Here is a 16,864-nt window from a genome sequence, read left to right on the forward strand (position 1 = left end):
TGTTCAATAAACATTAGTAGTTATTATGCCATGCCTTTCCCACTAATGTAATTATAAACATATCTCCAATAACACAGAAAACTGACCATCGCCTATATATATACTTCAATAAAAAGAACGTTAGTGCTTACTTTGAATAAGCCATGCTTTTGGTTGCGCTGGCCAAGCCATAAATTGATTCCTGGGGGAAGGTTGGTATCTGGAGGGTCTATCACACGCTCATAAATCCTGTAAAGGCAAAGAACACAGTTACTAATAGGCTCAAAGCAGAACCAAAAGGTGCATATGCTGTTTGAAGATTGCATGCCATTAGCTGCTGTATGAAGAGAAGCCAATATGTGGCACACTTTAAATGACAGATAACACGAATGTAGAGATTTAACACTTGGACACATCATCTAGGCCCCTCCTGCTTTTGTCTCCCTTTTGGCAGGGGAGGGAGAAAGAAGGTGACATTTTTGAGTGTCCACTCTGAGCAATGAACTGCCCACAAACTCTGTGGGGAGAGTGGTTTGATACGCATGTTATAGGTGCGAAAGCTCAGATTTAGGAATCACAAATGAGTCAACCAAGTGAAGACAGCAGTGAGTAGTAGAGTTGGGATAAGAACTCTTATCTGCCTGGCTCTAAAGCCACTGTACTTTCCTTTGCACCCTGCTATTCTCCAACTTTGGTTTCTTTAGCTCCTACTCATTTCTGCAGTAACCTGAGAGAACCCTTTAAACAAGTAGATTGCAGCTGCCTAGATGATCATGTTTTTAGTCTACAGAACTATGCAGCTTAAGTCATTGTCCAACCAACAAATATTTATTGAACACTTTTTATGCTCTAAGCTCCACACTAAGCAACAGAAAATACAGCAAGAAACCAGACACACAAGGTCCCACTCTCATGGAGGAAAAGTAGATAAAAATTCTATATATGAAGAAAATCCTCATCTGATCCATACAGGCACATAACTAATACAGAAGAGGTCAGGGCCCTACCTAGGATCTTTGAAGTTTCTAACAGAGCCTACCGAACAATTAATGTCTCAGTTATTCCACCCTACCAAGGTCCGGTTAGTTGGTCACAAATCTTTTTATTTGTGCCCTCTTTAGAAATAGTCCCTGCAACCACCCACTGATCACGAGCTTCCACCTCACCCCGGCCAAGTACCTCTCAGCACCGGATGCTCAGAAGATTCTGGGTGCAGTGAAACACAGTGATCTGTAAACGAGAACTACGTCCATTTCTTGCTTTCCTGAGTCCTCGCTGAGGACTGAGCAACTGCTGCTACGTGTGTCCAGAGGTATGAACAGCTCATCAGTCCTCCCTGCTGTGATGGAGCTGACTGCCTCCTGCCAGAGGGTGATGTATTCCTCCGGTGGTTCTCACAAGGAAAGTGCAGAAGAACTGAAAGACTGTCTACTTGTGTCAAGGAAAGTGAGTGAGTGTGAGGCTGCTGCAGTTGGGAGCTGTTGCGCTGCAGTCTTATATCTTAGCTGCAGAGTCCATTACTCTACTATTCCCCACTGGAAACCTGCTGTTTCCTAACACATGCAAGGTTTTCAGCTGGCAAAGCTCCAAGCACATCAGGTCTTTCTCTACTAATTATCTTTCCATTATAAGTGGACGCTGAAAACATAATCAGGAAAAAATAAGTTTTCCTAAAAAAAAAGACAGAATGTGTTTTCTTCACAGGAATCTAACCTTTTTTGTACCTTAGAAGGAATGATTTTAGATGAAACTATTTGTCAAAACTGCCTTAACACAGGAGCATGATACACACTTCCTTTAAAATTTTTTCTCCTAATATTAGTGGAAAAACTAGAAACAAGGCAAATTTACAACATAAGAGATATGCGTAAGTTATAGATCAGCTTGAAAGAATTTACTACAGTCATTAAGTGTGATGAATATGCAAGTTATGAAACAAGAGAAAGTATATACAAAGTATTTTTCACTGGAAAAAAGGGAATGCAAAATCATTTATGCCCTATAGAGATAATGAGGCACAAATGATGTTCAATGTTGGTAAACACCAGAAGAGGCCAGAGAGAAATGGCAATCACTATATTTGGGTGACGAGGCAGAAGCATGATTTCTATAAGGCTATTTTACTAATAAATTGAAAATGTTGAACCATTTACCTTAACCACAATTTTAAAAACTTTGCCTCTGTCACAGTTAGACGAGCTTTCGATTCAAAATTTTCTTTTACGTATTCAATATGCTAGAAGATAAGCTCCAATGAGCAGAGTAGGCCCTTAATCAATATTTATTAAATGCATGAATTAATGAAGGAAGAAACAATCAAAGAAATGAACTTCCTATCCTACCTTATCTTGCAAAGCACAATAGCTCTGTGTGCCTTAGAAATAGTTGAAGAAGCAAACATCTGAGGCCCACTACCATCAGCTACAGCAGGGTGACCAAGGGCACATGTGTCAAAGTGGTGTTCTCATTTCCCATGTCATACAGCCCCCACAAAGACACCATCCTGATGCCAAGGAAGGTCTGCTGGATGCTGCCTTCCTGGCAGCCCTGCCAATCTGTTCCAAGAGGCAGTCTGCATTAGGGAATTCTGTGCAGCAGGAGGAATCAACAAACTGGATACAGATGTATCAACATGAAGAGAGTTTAAAAACACTATTTTTTTTTTTAAGAAAACTTGCTGAGGAGGGAGGAGGAAATCTACTCATGAAGAAACATCAGATAAACCTCAATTGAAAGACAGTCCACAAAATAACTGCTTGTGGTCTTTAAAATGTCAATGTCATGAAAAATAAAGAAAGGCTGAACAACAGTTGGAGATTAAAAGAGATATTTTAAAAAGACATAAAAGCTATATGCAAGATGGGATCCTGGATTAGATGCTAGGGCAGGGGGAAAAAATCCCATAAAGGACATTATTGGGTAAATTGGGAAAATTAGAATAAGATCTGTAAATTATGTAATAGTATTTTATTGATACTCAATTTCCTGATTTTGCTAACTGGGCAGTATATACTTAAGTGAATGTCTTGTTCTTAGGAAATAGGCACTGAAGTATTTAGGGGTAGAGGGTCATGATGTTTACAACTCTCAAAGGGTTCAAAATAACAATACTGTTTGTGTATATAAGTATACACATCTATGAATAAATGCTTTCTCTTCCTTCCAAATAATGCAGAATCTGGGCAAATATGATTGTTCCTTGTATCACTCCTATAAGTTTTCTGTGAGCTTAAAGTTATGTTAACATTAACAGTTTAAAAAACAGAGAAAAAACCAACAAGGTCTATAATGTATGTAAACTAAAAATTCACACATCCAAAACAATATTATTGATTAGCTAAGGATACGCACAGAATTTTCCTATCACAGGCCTGGTGGGAATGGTGAGGCAAGTAAAAAGTGAATGAATTAAACAAGAAGGGTGCACGGCACAGACTAATGCTGATAACACAAACTAAGAAATTGAATTATCACATTCCTACCTGTACCCCTATAGAAGGGGAGCTATACATGCCAGCCAAAGCAAAATCAGAATCTTAGCACAAAGGCTGCTGGTCCCTGAGGGACAGTTTGGGTGGACTGGATCATGTAAAAAGGCAGGTAGGGAACAGTGATCTGTCACTTAAATCTGGCGTCACCCAAGTCAACTAAAATGAAAGTCAAAGCTAATATAGTGAACTCTTTGCTCTCCAGTGCGGTGAGGAAACTGAGCTTTCTGATATATAGGGTACTCTGGTTAACGAGGTTTCCTTCACATCAGCAAACAGCTGATTGCCTACAATGTGTATGACACTGTGCTGTGCTGTGCTGGCTATGGGGATACATACAGGCAAATTTAGAATGGCCAATTTCTTGTCTTTAAATCTAATGCCTGAGACAGACACATGCATGGACACACCTTATAATTCAATGCATTAAATTCAATGTTTCCTGGAAGCAGAAAGGGGAAAAAAAAGAAACAAAAACCAGAATTCTGCCTGCCATAGTCAGAGAAAACTTTCCAAAGGAGACACTACACTGAGTTTTGAATGAAGAATAAAGTGGAGCTGAAAGAGCAGACATAACAGCCAGCACTTATACAACACTTAATGTGTGCCGACATTGTATATTGAGGGCTTTCAATATGTTAATTTACTAAATCCTCATAACAACACCCTCAGGTGGGTGTTCTTGGCTTAGCAAGGTCAAATAACTTGTCCTTTGTTAAGCAGCTTGTGAGTGACACAGCTGGGATTTGAAATCAGATCCTATAGTCTGTACTATGGACCACCTTGCTCTACTGCCTCTCCAGACAAGCAATGAAGGGCAGTTTCAGCCACAAAAGCCCCATCCAAGCTACTATTTATCAAAGAGTTAAAATACAGGAAAATGAAAACAGTAAATGATTTGGTAGAACTTTTAAATCAACTCTGAACAAGAGAAGACATGATTAATATATCCTGGGATGTCTTCCTGTCACAGACAGGTTTCTTATTTCCTAATAGAGCAACGTGAAAACCTAACTCATTCAAATAAAGTAAAATTCCTACCTAGGCTTATCAGAAGGAAGAGGGGAAACAAGTTCATGTGTCAAAGCTTGAAGGCAAGACTGGTCAGCTCTCCTGGAACCCACTTTGTTTTCCTCCTAAATTCACAGCTTTACTACACTTCCCAGCCTCCCTCGAAGTTGAGTGTGTCTATGGAATGGGAGTGGAAAGGTTGTGCCCCACTTCTAAGCCTACCCCTCCACCCCACCAAAAAATAATTTAAAAACTCCCTCAGGTATCTTCCATGCTGTCTCTTTCCCTTTATCTCTTTTCTCTTTCTCCCTTTCAGCTGCCTGGAGAAAGCTCTGAGGGCTAAGGGGTGGACAGAGCTACAAGACAGAGAATCTTGAATCCCTAAAGGATGATATCAAAGGCCACTTGCCAACTAGACAAACCCAACTGGACTCTTTTTAAATGAGAAAGAAAATTCCGCTATTTTAAGCCACTGAGGTGGAGAGGATATTCTGAAGTTGTGGCTAGCATAATTTACCCTAAAAAATATACCACACTGAAAAATAAAAAGGTTACTGTTGCCTTTTTCACGCCCACAAAGCCAAGAAGTATCTTAGATAGTGTGGTGTAGCAAAAATAACATAAATTTGGGATTAAACATGTTTGGGTTCGTATTGCAGTTCTGCAGTCTACTAAATGCATGACTTTAATCAAGTAATTTAATTTCTCTGTATTTCAATTTCCTCATTTAAAAAATAAGGATATTACTGTTGACTGTATGGATTGTCATGAGGATTAAACAAAATACATTACATGCCCTTGGCACTTAGTCTGTGCTGACACTGTGTAAGTCTCATGGGTACCTAAGAATGTGGAGCTGCACAGGTCATGTGACCCAGTCCAGCCTACTTGCTATAGCTCTCACCAAATGGACAAACTGAGATGGGAAGTCTCAATATCTTAGATGCTTACTTATGCTTTGAATTTACAGTTAAAAGAAATGACATCACTGTGACAGGGAATTTAAGGATTTGATATTTCAATGTTACAATGCAAGAACTCATTGTCTATTTTTGCCATACATTTCCACAATTATCAAAATTTAAGTCTTAGGTTTCTTTTTTTCCTTTATAAACTTTAAAGCTAGAACAAGCTAATATGTACCAGAAAAAAAAAAAAACATTCATTTCTGTTGCTGTTTAATCTGATATTATGGAGAAAACTGATGATCTATTTAGATACTAAACTTTGCATTAAAACAGAATTTTTCGATAAAGTATAGTTTCTATGAATCCTAAAACTGCAGTATTTTTATTATTCTTGTTTTAAAGTATCTTTTTTCAGCTTTTTTTTAACTCTTTTTGGCCATAAATCGTAAACTTTTCTATATAAATTGCTCAAAATTCTAAGCAAATATCTTATTTCTTTTACATTCTTCCAAAAATGTAATTCTTTGACATTTATAAAAGTTTTATTTTTGTGGAAAGTTAATCATAAACTCACAGAAGATTGGAAATAGGCTCAGGCAACAGGAAGAGATGGAATAAACATTTTATAAGATTGTGTGCTCAAACACACTATCAGGAAACCCCCGCCCCACTTGACACCCACACACACACCTGCACATCAATTAGCTTTTATGAGCAAAATACGGCAGCACACCACTCTTAACACTTTCACCCAGTCCAGTAGTAAGCATTTTCCCTAGTCAATTTGGGACATTTAATTGGATTTGGCCAATTTATGAAAAATGTTTCTGGGAAAATGAAAACAGCAGTAAGCAGAGGCCCTATTTTAAGTTCTCATCCAGGACTACCCTTACATTATACATTCTTTCTTTATATATTAATTTTATGCATTCTAACCACCCTATATGTTGGTTATTTCCTGATCTCTCAGAACTTCCCCATTTGGACGATCCATTCAGATGCATTCCTCAGCTCTTCAGCATGTGACACGGTAGCTTCCATGACCCACAGGGGTCTCCAAGACTCTGGTCGTGGCTGGGCCTGCCTTCCTAGACCACCTGGCTAAGGAAGGAGGAAATAGCTTTCCTGGTACCCTTGGGCCCATCATATCCATCCTGAAGTTATGTGTGTACTTCCTGACTGCTACTACCACCAATTATCTTCTGGGTCTGGAGGAAATGGAACACAGACCACAGCATTCCTGTAGATATCTCCTGCACTAGACACCCTCCCTAAGCACCCTATATAAAGTAACTCCTAACCACCTGGTCAGTCTCCATCACTTAGCTTATTTTACCCAGCACACTGTAAGCACCTTAAGATAAGGAGCCTCATCTGTCTTTTTCAAGTCAGCATTTCTACTATCTGGAAGAGAATCTAGCCAAATTCATATACTGAATGAATAAATGAATGAAAGTTCCCTGACTATATTCAGAATAGGAGAACTACAGTCAGATAGCTATAAAAGTCCTACTATGGCAAAGCTTTATGATGAGCAACTTGCAAAAATAATCCTGACTGAGAAAAATAGTCAAATGTGACACTTTACATTACGCTGATAATCATGAGATCTACGAAGTCAATGAAGATGAGTGAAATGTAATAACCCTTTTCAAGTGTCCTCCTCCACCATCAATACCTTTTGAGATTCATACAAGAAGCACAAAAGAAAGAACAAGATAAACTCCTCTCACTGCTTCTCACCCAGAAAAGAGATAGAGATAGCAAATTTGAATCTATCAGGCAGAAAACTCACTAACAGAGAAACCAAAGAGATGTATTTCAGAAAGAGCAGGAAAAGCAGTCAACAACTTGAAAATTAATTAGATCAAATGGCATCTTTTTTTTGTTTGTTTGTTTGTTTGTTTGAGACGGAGTCTCTCTCTGTCCCCCAGGCTGAAGTGCAGTGGCACGATCTCGGCTCACTGCAAGCTCCACCTCCCGGGTTCACGCCATTTTCCTGCCTCAACCTCCTGAGTAGCTGAGACCACAGGCACCCACCACCACGCCCAGCTAATTTTTTGTATTTTTAGTAGAGACGGGGTTTCACCGTGTTAGCCAGGATGGTCTTGATCTCCTGACCTCGTGATCCACCTGCCTCGGCCTCCCAAAGTACTGGTATTACAGGCGTGAGCCACTGCGCCCTGCCCAAATGGCATCTTTCTTGGAAATCACATGATTTACTGCTTAATCTGATTATGTTGTAATCAGTCTAAATGTATCACATTCCTATAGGCTATCAGATGCAAACAACGCATTTACTCTGCAACCATGAAAAATTTACCCTTTCTTTGGGCTGAAGAACACCCACTTTCCATTAGACATGAGTCTCAGGCTTTGTATTCACTTGAGCCTTTACAAGGTGCTGCCTATTAAGCTGTATGGGGAGAATTATAGGAATTTTGCACGCCATTAGTATCGATCAATATTTTAAAGTGTAAGTATCTCATTTCTAATATAATACCATGTAAAATTAAACATCTAGTCAAATGTAAAACCTGCTTGAGAGGACAAGGCAAAGATTAACTGCCACACTCCTTGTCAAAGTCAGTCATTGAATCAAGGGCTCACATTAGGAATTTTCTTCCCAAGGTGTAACCTCTCAATTCACGACTTTGGTTTAAAACACTCTCCCTAACAAGTGTACTGTCTGCTTAAAAGACTAGTCGATATTCTGTGAAGAACTTGATTTTCTCATTAACAGATAAAACCCTCAGAGCTAAACACAAAGCAATGTGGTGGTTCAACAACACTACTTATGAAGAAATATTGGATTTTTATTTACCTGGATAAAGGAAGGTTTTTGAAAGGACTCCACAGGACCTTTCCTAATTACATAAAAGAACAAATTTCCAATGTAAATCATGTGAATTGACATGTATTATGCCACTGTTCAATAACACAATATGAAGCCCAAATGAGACAGTAAATGAATAAATTTATCTTGGGCTTTGCCAAGAATTGAAGAGAAGCTCTCATGCTCTTGCTGAAGAGAAAAGTTGGAATGACCTTCCTTAGTTACATAGAGCCTCATCTTTACTGCCTTTTAGCTGGCATTAGTGAATATCAAGGTGCTCCTTGGAGAAATTTTCCTATACAGAACATAAGTTCATTCCCATCCATTTTTCCCTGCCCAATATGGTAATGGGTGACCTTGCACATGAAGCTAAGCCCCTCTTTTGGCCTTATGCTAAGGGGACATAACAGACCCTTTCCCCTCTTAGCCTCATAAGAAAAATGTGAGAATTATAACTTTCTTGAGCCCCACTAGAAAAGCAAAAGTCATGATGTCATCAGCATTATTTTTGACACCAACAAATATTGAGCATTCAGTCCATAGGTTGTTATACTCTTCAGAGCAGGTCCTCAAAGTTTACTCACTGTGACAGAGGGTTTTGCCAATTGTGTATACTGATGAGCTATCTGGGTTTTTTGTTCGTTTGTTTGTTTGTTTTGTTTTGTTTTATTTTGTTTTGTTTGAGATGGAGTCTCCCTCTGTCCCCCAGGCTGGAGTGCAGTGGCGTGATCTCGGCTCTCTGCAAGCTCTGCCTTCCGGGTTCACGCCATTCTCCTGCCTCAGCTTCCCGAGTAGCTGGGACTACAGGCACCCGCCACTGCGCCCAGCTAATTTTTTGTATTTTTAGTAGAGACGGGGTTTCACCGTGTTAGCCAGGATGGTCTCAATCTCCTGACCTCATGATCCACCCGCCTCGGCCTCCCAAAGTGCTGGGATTACAGGCATGAGCCACCGCCTCTGGCGATGAACTATCTGTTGAATTCCATATCAGGCGGCCTGGATGTTGTTAATTATCTGCTCACATGGAACACACAGCACACAGGGCTGAAACCAGAAGGACATGAAAGGAATGGCCCAAAGAGGAACTCTGTAGTCTCCTCCTGCCAATCTGTTTAACAAATCCAGAAGACACTCAGAAAATGACAAAATTGAAAAATGCACCTCAGGCATTATATCAGAAAACACAGACTGTAATGGGAAGAGAGACTACGGGGATGAATACAGTATGCCCCCAACAGGTAAGGATTGAATTCCAAGCTAAATCCACACAGAGCATGGGAAGAAGGGCTGTAACAAGGCTCAGCAGGTTCCTTAACAGCTGTCTGTAAATACAAATGCAAACAAAAAAGAGAAGGCACAAAGTTGAAGTCTGCAAGGAGATGCCTTTGCTGTGTTAAATGAGAAGGCAGAAGTGTTCAAATGAGATCAGCAAACACTGTGGAAGGGGGTTTGAGAGCAGGGTGTGGACACCCTCCACAGAGAGGAGAAAGGTCTTCTCAGAACCAAGCCTGCGTGTGACCTGCTTCATCCCCTTAGGAAACCCTTGTCAGGTTCATGCTTTTTCTTGCCCAGCAACTGAATTTCACTGTTTTCTTTTTCTCTCCTCATCTGGATCTCTAATGATAATAAGGGTGCTTTCTCTTCTTAACCATATTTTATGTCCCTAATATCACTCTTTCACTACTTCTTACCAATCCTTCTCTCTGCTTAAAATTCACGATCCAGATATCATTCTGAGATGACTGTGATTATGTACCAGGGTCAAATAACCAGCTCATATAAGTCTGTCCTAACTAGTATTTGTATCTGTGATTTGACAAAATAATATAAAGTATGCTTCATTGTTTATTTTTAATTTTTTATTATTTTTGTGAGTACATAGTAGGTGTATATATCTATGGGATACATGAGATGTTTTGATATAGGCATGCAAAGAGACAGGGTCTCAAACTCTTGGGTTCAAGCAATTCTCCCACCTCAGCCTCCCAAGTAGCTGGGACTATAGGTGCATGCTACTATACCTGGCTAGAATATAGGCTTCTTAAACATGCTGGAAAATTTGAAGCTGGTGTGATGGTTTCAAATCATGACAGATTTAGCACAACACCATCAGGATTAAAAGAGATATTAATAGGCAGGAATTAAGGCCAAATCAGATGAAATTTCACATGGAAAAATGAAAAGGGTCCAAACTTAGGGTAAATATGCTGCTTAAAGACAGAATGTGAGATCTAAGGGTAAACGGAAATACATATTAAAAAATAAAAATAAAATAAAATAAAATAAACACCTTTTTCATCAACAGTGAGCTAAGATCAGCTGTCAAAAAGGATGTTGTGATCTTCAAGTGTACCATGAGAAGAAAGTATTTATCTCATTTTATTCTGAGTCAATCTGTCCAGAGATAATCGCATTTAGTTCTAGGAACTTCTCAGATAATAAACAGACATACTTCAGAAGGAATCAGAAAAGATTGTGAGGGCATTGTGAGACAAATCAAGTGATGAACAGCTGAAGGAACAGAGATGTTCTGTCCAAAGAAGTAAAGATTAGGGAGGCCATAATAAGGTCTTCAAATATTTGGAAGATCATCGTGTAGAAGAGGAACTGAACTTGCTCTGTGTAGCACCAAGAGGGAAAACTGATACCAACAGGTGGAAGCTATAAGGAGGCACTCTGAGCTCAAGATAGAGAAAAATTTCTAGCAGTCAGAACTATAGTATACAGAGGGAAGGGGCACTCCTGGAAGGCAGTGAACTTCCAGTCTCTGAAGGGTGTTTCAGCAGATGATGAAGGACAATTAGTAAGCCTCAAACTCAGAAAGATGGAGAGGCACTGTCTCAAAATTTATAAGAGCTGCCTTTGAGTGAGCACCTCCTATAGGCCAAAAGTTTACAGATTTTATAATCCTTTCAATAACCCTAAAAGACAAGCATTGCTATACTCAATTGACAGATGTTCACAGAGATTAAAGGACTTGACTAATACTATTCAGTAAATGGTGAATTCTAAATTCAAATTCAGGTGTAAACTTCTGCCATGCCGCACTGGCTTAAAACCCTCAATTAATTCTGCTATTAAAAAGTCTAGGCCAGGCGAGGTGGCTCACACCTGTAATCCCACCACTTTGGGAGGCTGAGGTGGGTGGATCACCTGAGGTCAGGAGTTCAAGACCAGCCTGATCAATATGATGAAACCTCGTCTCTACTAAAAATACAAAAATTAGTCGGGTGTGTTGGCACTCACCTGTAATCCCAGCTACTTGGGAGTTGGAGGCAGGAGAATCTCTTGAATCCAGGACGCGGAGGTTGCAGTGAGCCATGATCGTGCCATTGCACTCCAGCCTGGGCAACAAGAGGGAAACTCTGTCTCAAAAAAAAAAGTCTAAACTCAGGCCGGGTTCAATGGCTCATGCCTGCAATCCCAGCACTTTAGGAGGCCAAGGAGGGAGGATTGCTCTAACCCAGGAGTTCAAGACCAGCCTGGGTAACATAGCAAGACCCGCATCTCTACAAAAAATAAAAAAGTTAGCTGGGCATGGTGGTGTGTGCCTGTAGCCCAAGCTACTGGGGAGGCTGAAACAGGAAGATCCCTTGAGCCTGTGGGGTCGAGGCTGCAGTGAGCTGTGACTGCACCACTGGACTCCAGCCTGGGCAACAGAGTGAGACCCTGTTTCAAAAAAAAAAAAAAGTCAAATATTCAACCAGTGGGTTACACAAACAGCATCAGCCAGAGAAAGATCATTAGACTAGAGCCAGAAAATTCCCATTTGTGTCTTATCTTTACTTTCACGTTCTGTGACTTGGGACAAGTTACTAAACCTCTCTGAGTCCTTTGTTTCTTCATCCGTAAACCTTTAATAACCACATCTACCACACAGGATTTTCCATAAGCACAAAACAGATCATCTGCTCTGTAAAAGTACTTTGTAAAGTCTAAAATGCTTTTCACAAATGCTTTTCACAAATGGAACACTATTAATGTTTTTAGGTGAGATCAATGCCTTTATCTTCACAGAATAACCTAAAAGACATTTGAGTTTGAAATATTTTCAGGCAAAATACCAAAAACCTCATTGAAGCCACTTGGCTCAACTGGCTAGAACATAGTATCTAGTGTTAGCTTCACAATTTCTATAAAAAAGGTGCTTAAAAGTCACAATCTGATAGGAAAGAGAGGGGAGCATTAACCTGTGAAATCACTCCCTAGATGGTGCCATTGAGGGTACATCAAGGCCACAGTCATCAGTCCCATCTTTTCCAGAGGTTCAGAGCAAAATGTGCTGCTCCTAGTGTTCAATTATACCCCAGGCCAGCTGCCTCCAAAATACTTGCTGATGCTCACAAGTGGGTGATAATTTAGTGCAAACCCATATTATTATTCACCTAGATGAAGATTTAGGTGTTAGGTTCCAGTGATAATAAATCAAAAGCCTGCTGCTCACATAAAACAGACATTGGTAACCAGGACTCTCAGGGTTGGAAAGGACATTGAAGGTCTTCTGATCCAACCACTATCTGCTACTTGCTATATTAATATGTAAGAATCCAAAAGCCACCTGTCATTCAGTGAGCATGTGTGACATCCTCATGTAATAGTTTAAAGCTTCCCAGAGCAAATGAATATCACCCTAAAGGCCTGATGATTGACCATTCCCAAACAACCCATACAAAATATATCAGGGACTAGCAGTTATGGTAAGGAACACAGGAATTATTTTGCTCCCTCTCCATGAAGTCTTTGTACAGCATAGACTACACACACACACACACACACACAAACACACACACACACACCTCAAACACTGGCATCTCCACATTCAAGCAGGGATTAGTATTTTTTGACTTTCTGACTTTTTCAGGAGTTTGAAAACCACCAAAGGTCCCTTGGCAATTCCCAAACTTTACTAGGCAGTAGGATAGCCTCATAAGCTTTTCAAAAATACAAATTCATAGGCCCCTCACAAAATCAGACTTATAGGTGCTAGCCTGGCCCCATGTGGCTCATACCTGTAATCCCAGCACTTTGGGAAGCCAAGGTGGGCATATCACTTGAGCCCAGGAATTCTAGACCAGCCTGAGCAACATGGCAAAACACCATCTCTACAAGAAATATAAAAATTAGCTAGGCACGGTGGCATGTACCTGTGGTCCCAGTAACCCAGGAGGCTGAGGTGGGAGCGGGAGAATCACCTGAGCCCAGGGAGGTTGAGGCTGCAGTGAGCCCAGATTGTGCCACTGCACTCCAGCCTAGGCAACAGAGTGAGACTATGTCTCCAAAAAAAAAAAAAAAAAAAAAAATCTCTGATAGAGGCCTCATTTGGCATTATCTGCCCTTGAGCAGCAGAGTCAGGCTTGGCTGGGAGCTCCTGACCCAGCCACAGGATATAGCTCCACTACAGCCAAGCAAGCCTATGATGGAAGTAGTTGGGCCTCTTCCTTTTTTTTTTTTTTTTGAGACGGAGTCTTGCTCTGTCGCCCAGGCTGCAGCACAGTGGCACGATCTTGGCTCACTGCAAGCTCCGCCTCCCGGGTTCATGCCATTCTCCCACCTCAGCCTCCTGAGTAGCTGGGACTACAGGCACCTGCCACCACGCCCGAATAATTTTTTGTATTTTTAGTAGAGACGGGGTTTCACCATGTTAGCCAGGATGGTTTTGATCTCCTGACCTCATGATCTGCCCGCCTCGGCCTCCCAAAGTGCCGGGATTACAGGCGTGAGCCACCACGCCCGGCTGGGCCTCTTCTTAAAGCATCTCCGAGGCAAAGTAAGAGGCATAGGGAGGGGATTTTCCTCTGCAGGACCGTTTCTAGAGGTTTTTCTACATGAATTAAAAAAAAAATGAGAAAGTAGTACAAATAAAAGAAAAATTCCTACAGTGTCCCACCATTTTGCAAAGCATTATAAAGAAATGAAAGAGTTCTCCTGACTATGCCCATTAATAATAGTTGTTTGGATGAAGGATGAATAGACAGATTAGATAGATTAGATAGATAGATACATAGATAGATAATATATAGGTAGGCACCAGTAAATTTATTTTGAAAATAATATTATATCCCTGTCCTCTTAGAGACTGCATTATAGGGCAGATGAACAGCAAAACAAATAAATAACTTTATTTATTATAAAATTAAGGTGAGCTGAATATTCTCCATGTGTCCCAGCCAGATACACTCTCCACCCCTCTTTGCCTGGCTTTGGGCCACAGGAGACTGACCTGTATCAAAAGTTCCTCTCCTTTTGGTTCCACTTGGTTTCAGTCAAAGGCAAGTACTAGCAGGAGTGCAGGAAGGGACTGAGGTTGGAGTACTAATTAATTAATATATTAAGGGCATAGCACAGTATTAGCTGAATAATGGTAGCTACTTCTATTAAGAACAAAAACAAAAAGTGAAGAAGGTCCATAACTACCAAGCGGTGCTTTTTTCCCTCTCTCTCAGCTGCTGTCTACAATCTTCCCAATATAAATGTGCCAATACAAACTTGATTGTTTTTTAATAATGTTTACAGAGAGGACAACTTGTGTGCCTTGACTTCTGCTTTGTAGCAAGCACACTGAATTATTCATTTAGTTTGGGGCTCTTTCTTTTAAAAAGTAATCATCATCTTCTTGAAATAAATTTTTATTTTTTCAGGCTATCAGTCCTGTCAGACTTTAGAAGTTCGCAATCATGGAAGAAGAGCAAAGCAATTTAGATAAAATTTCCTGTTCTGAAGGAAGACTTTTGTTATTAAATGTGAGGCATTCAATAGTAACTGCCAGCTGTTTAATCAAAAAGTTATTGTTCATTGTGGAAGAAAAATTGAAGTTTGGAAAACAATGGGCTACAAGCTCGGAAAGTGTCTGATGAAGTTCCAAATCCTTTTCAAACTCCAACTCATCATTTAAACTATAATGGCCCATGTCTGGTAAGGTACTTCATGGATGATAATAAGAAAATCACTGAGACGACTGAGATCTCCTATCATCTCTTTAATTATCTCCTTTCTTGGTGGCCCCTTCATGTTCAGGTTACAGGATATAAATTAAAGATAGTTGCCAGAGATGTCTCAAATAAGCCTATTATTAAGGACACACAAGTGACTCCTTTAATTTCCAAGACCAAATGAATGATAAAATAAAAATTAAAAAGGTGAGAGAATTAGAAGAAGGAAAAAAACTGCATAGTAGTGAGAGAAAGTTTGAAGACAACTAATGGGTAAAGAATAAACCCAAGAGTTAGAGGCCTCTATTCTAAATTCTGGACTTAACCACTAAACTTGGGATGTAGCCTTAGACAAATCATTTCCTTTTCCTGGATTATTTCCTTACCTCTTACATAAAGAAAATGATGCCTGCCCTACTTACCTATTTATGTTGAGGCTCAATGAGGCCATGAACAGTAATTGCTTTGAAAATGTCACCAGTACAAACGTAAACGGGCATAAGTGAAGTGATATTGAGTCACCTGAATGCTTACTGATTTTCCACATCCTTCCATTGATCCAGCTACATCCTTTTCCTTATGTCCCTCCCATGAGATAATCTGGTAACCTTTTAGTAACCTCACCTTCTTTGTTCAAAGTATTCAAGTTGATTTCTGTTACTTACAACTAGAGCATCCTAACTAACACAAAAGTATGCAGGAAGATACGCCGTAAGGCAAGCAATTCTAAACTCAGATGAAGCACTATGATAAGTCTTGGCATGACCACTCAGCAGTACACATAAAGATAAGAATTCTGTTCTTCTCACCATACCTGGTACTTACCTTACTTACACCCTGTGATGTAATCAGCATTTTATAGATTTAGGGCAACTGAAAAGCAGAAACCAGCTCTTATTTGCCTTGGCATCCCCAGTACCTAAAGCAGTTCAGGTCACAAAATATATGCTCAAGAACAGTTTTCATTTCACTTATTTTTGCACTTATGCACTCAAATTGTATCCATCTGATCAGTTCCTGTACACAGCCATCTCCCTACAACTGTGTAATGTTGATCAAATGGATGAACTGGCTCAGTTCTCCCTGCCTCTTACATAGATTAATTGTCCATCAGCACTTTCAATACTAGGTTGATGAAAAGGTTGAAATGCAAATTTTCATTTGAAAGAGGATGTTTGGAGTAGCTGAAGAATTACTCAAGTAAATGCCATACTACATTTCCATGCATAAATGAAAATTTGTATGCACATTCCCGTAGTCTCTTTAACCTCTCCTCATCCCTTTATATAAATATCATAAACAATGCTCTCTCTCTCTCAGTAACATGTAGCTGACTGGGCATTACTAGGCACTTAATACTAACACACTCAAGAAACATCAATTAAGTAAATGAATGAATAAATGAACTACTTGATGAAATCTAAGGCCTTATGAGCCTCTCTACTTCACTTTACAGAAACTGAATTGTTAATTATTTACAATTCCCAAAAGTTTCATATACTCTTTTGCTTCCACCCGCTGGACCCTTGGTTCCAGACACCTTCCTAGCACTTCGCTGGCTATATAATACACCAACACTTAACTCAGCTGTCAAACAGGGAACTGTTTCCCACTCAATCTTTCCTCAAGTTTTCTTGAAAATGCTACTTTTGCCTTGTTTTGTACATTGCTGTCAAAATGTCTGATGGCAACCTGAATTTTTTTCCTTTGTGA

General features: G+C 39.9%; 1 protein-coding gene and 1 long non-coding RNA gene across 4 annotated transcripts in view; one reads left to right on the forward strand and one right to left on the reverse strand.

Moving 5' to 3' along the window:
• LOC129048666 (uncharacterized) overlaps positions 1-4,997 on the forward strand; it is a 46,388-nt gene extending 41,391 nt beyond the window's left edge. The window contains exon 3 of one of the 2 annotated variants that reach the window (XR_008511197.1): positions 4,795-4,997. This is a non-coding gene — a long non-coding RNA (uncharacterized LOC129048666). Of the gene's footprint in view, positions 1-1,100; positions 2,682-4,794 lie in introns of those variants that run through there. The other variant, XR_008511196.1, reaches the window with a different exon arrangement.
• NELL1 (neural EGFL like 1) overlaps positions 1-16,864 on the reverse strand; it is a 926,144-nt gene that overhangs the window by 696,863 nt on the left and 212,417 nt on the right. For both annotated transcript variants that reach the window (XM_002821956.3, XM_002821957.4), the window contains exon 5: positions 132-228. In XM_002821956.3, the coding sequence (XP_002822002.3) occupies positions 132-228 (97 nt within the window). The remainder of the gene's footprint in view (positions 1-131; positions 229-16,864) is intronic.

Source organism: Pongo abelii, chromosome 9, assembly GCF_028885655.2.
Source record: "Pongo abelii isolate AG06213 chromosome 9, NHGRI_mPonAbe1-v2.0_pri, whole genome shotgun sequence".
Taxonomy (NCBI): Eukaryota; Metazoa; Chordata; class Mammalia; order Primates; family Hominidae; genus Pongo; species Pongo abelii.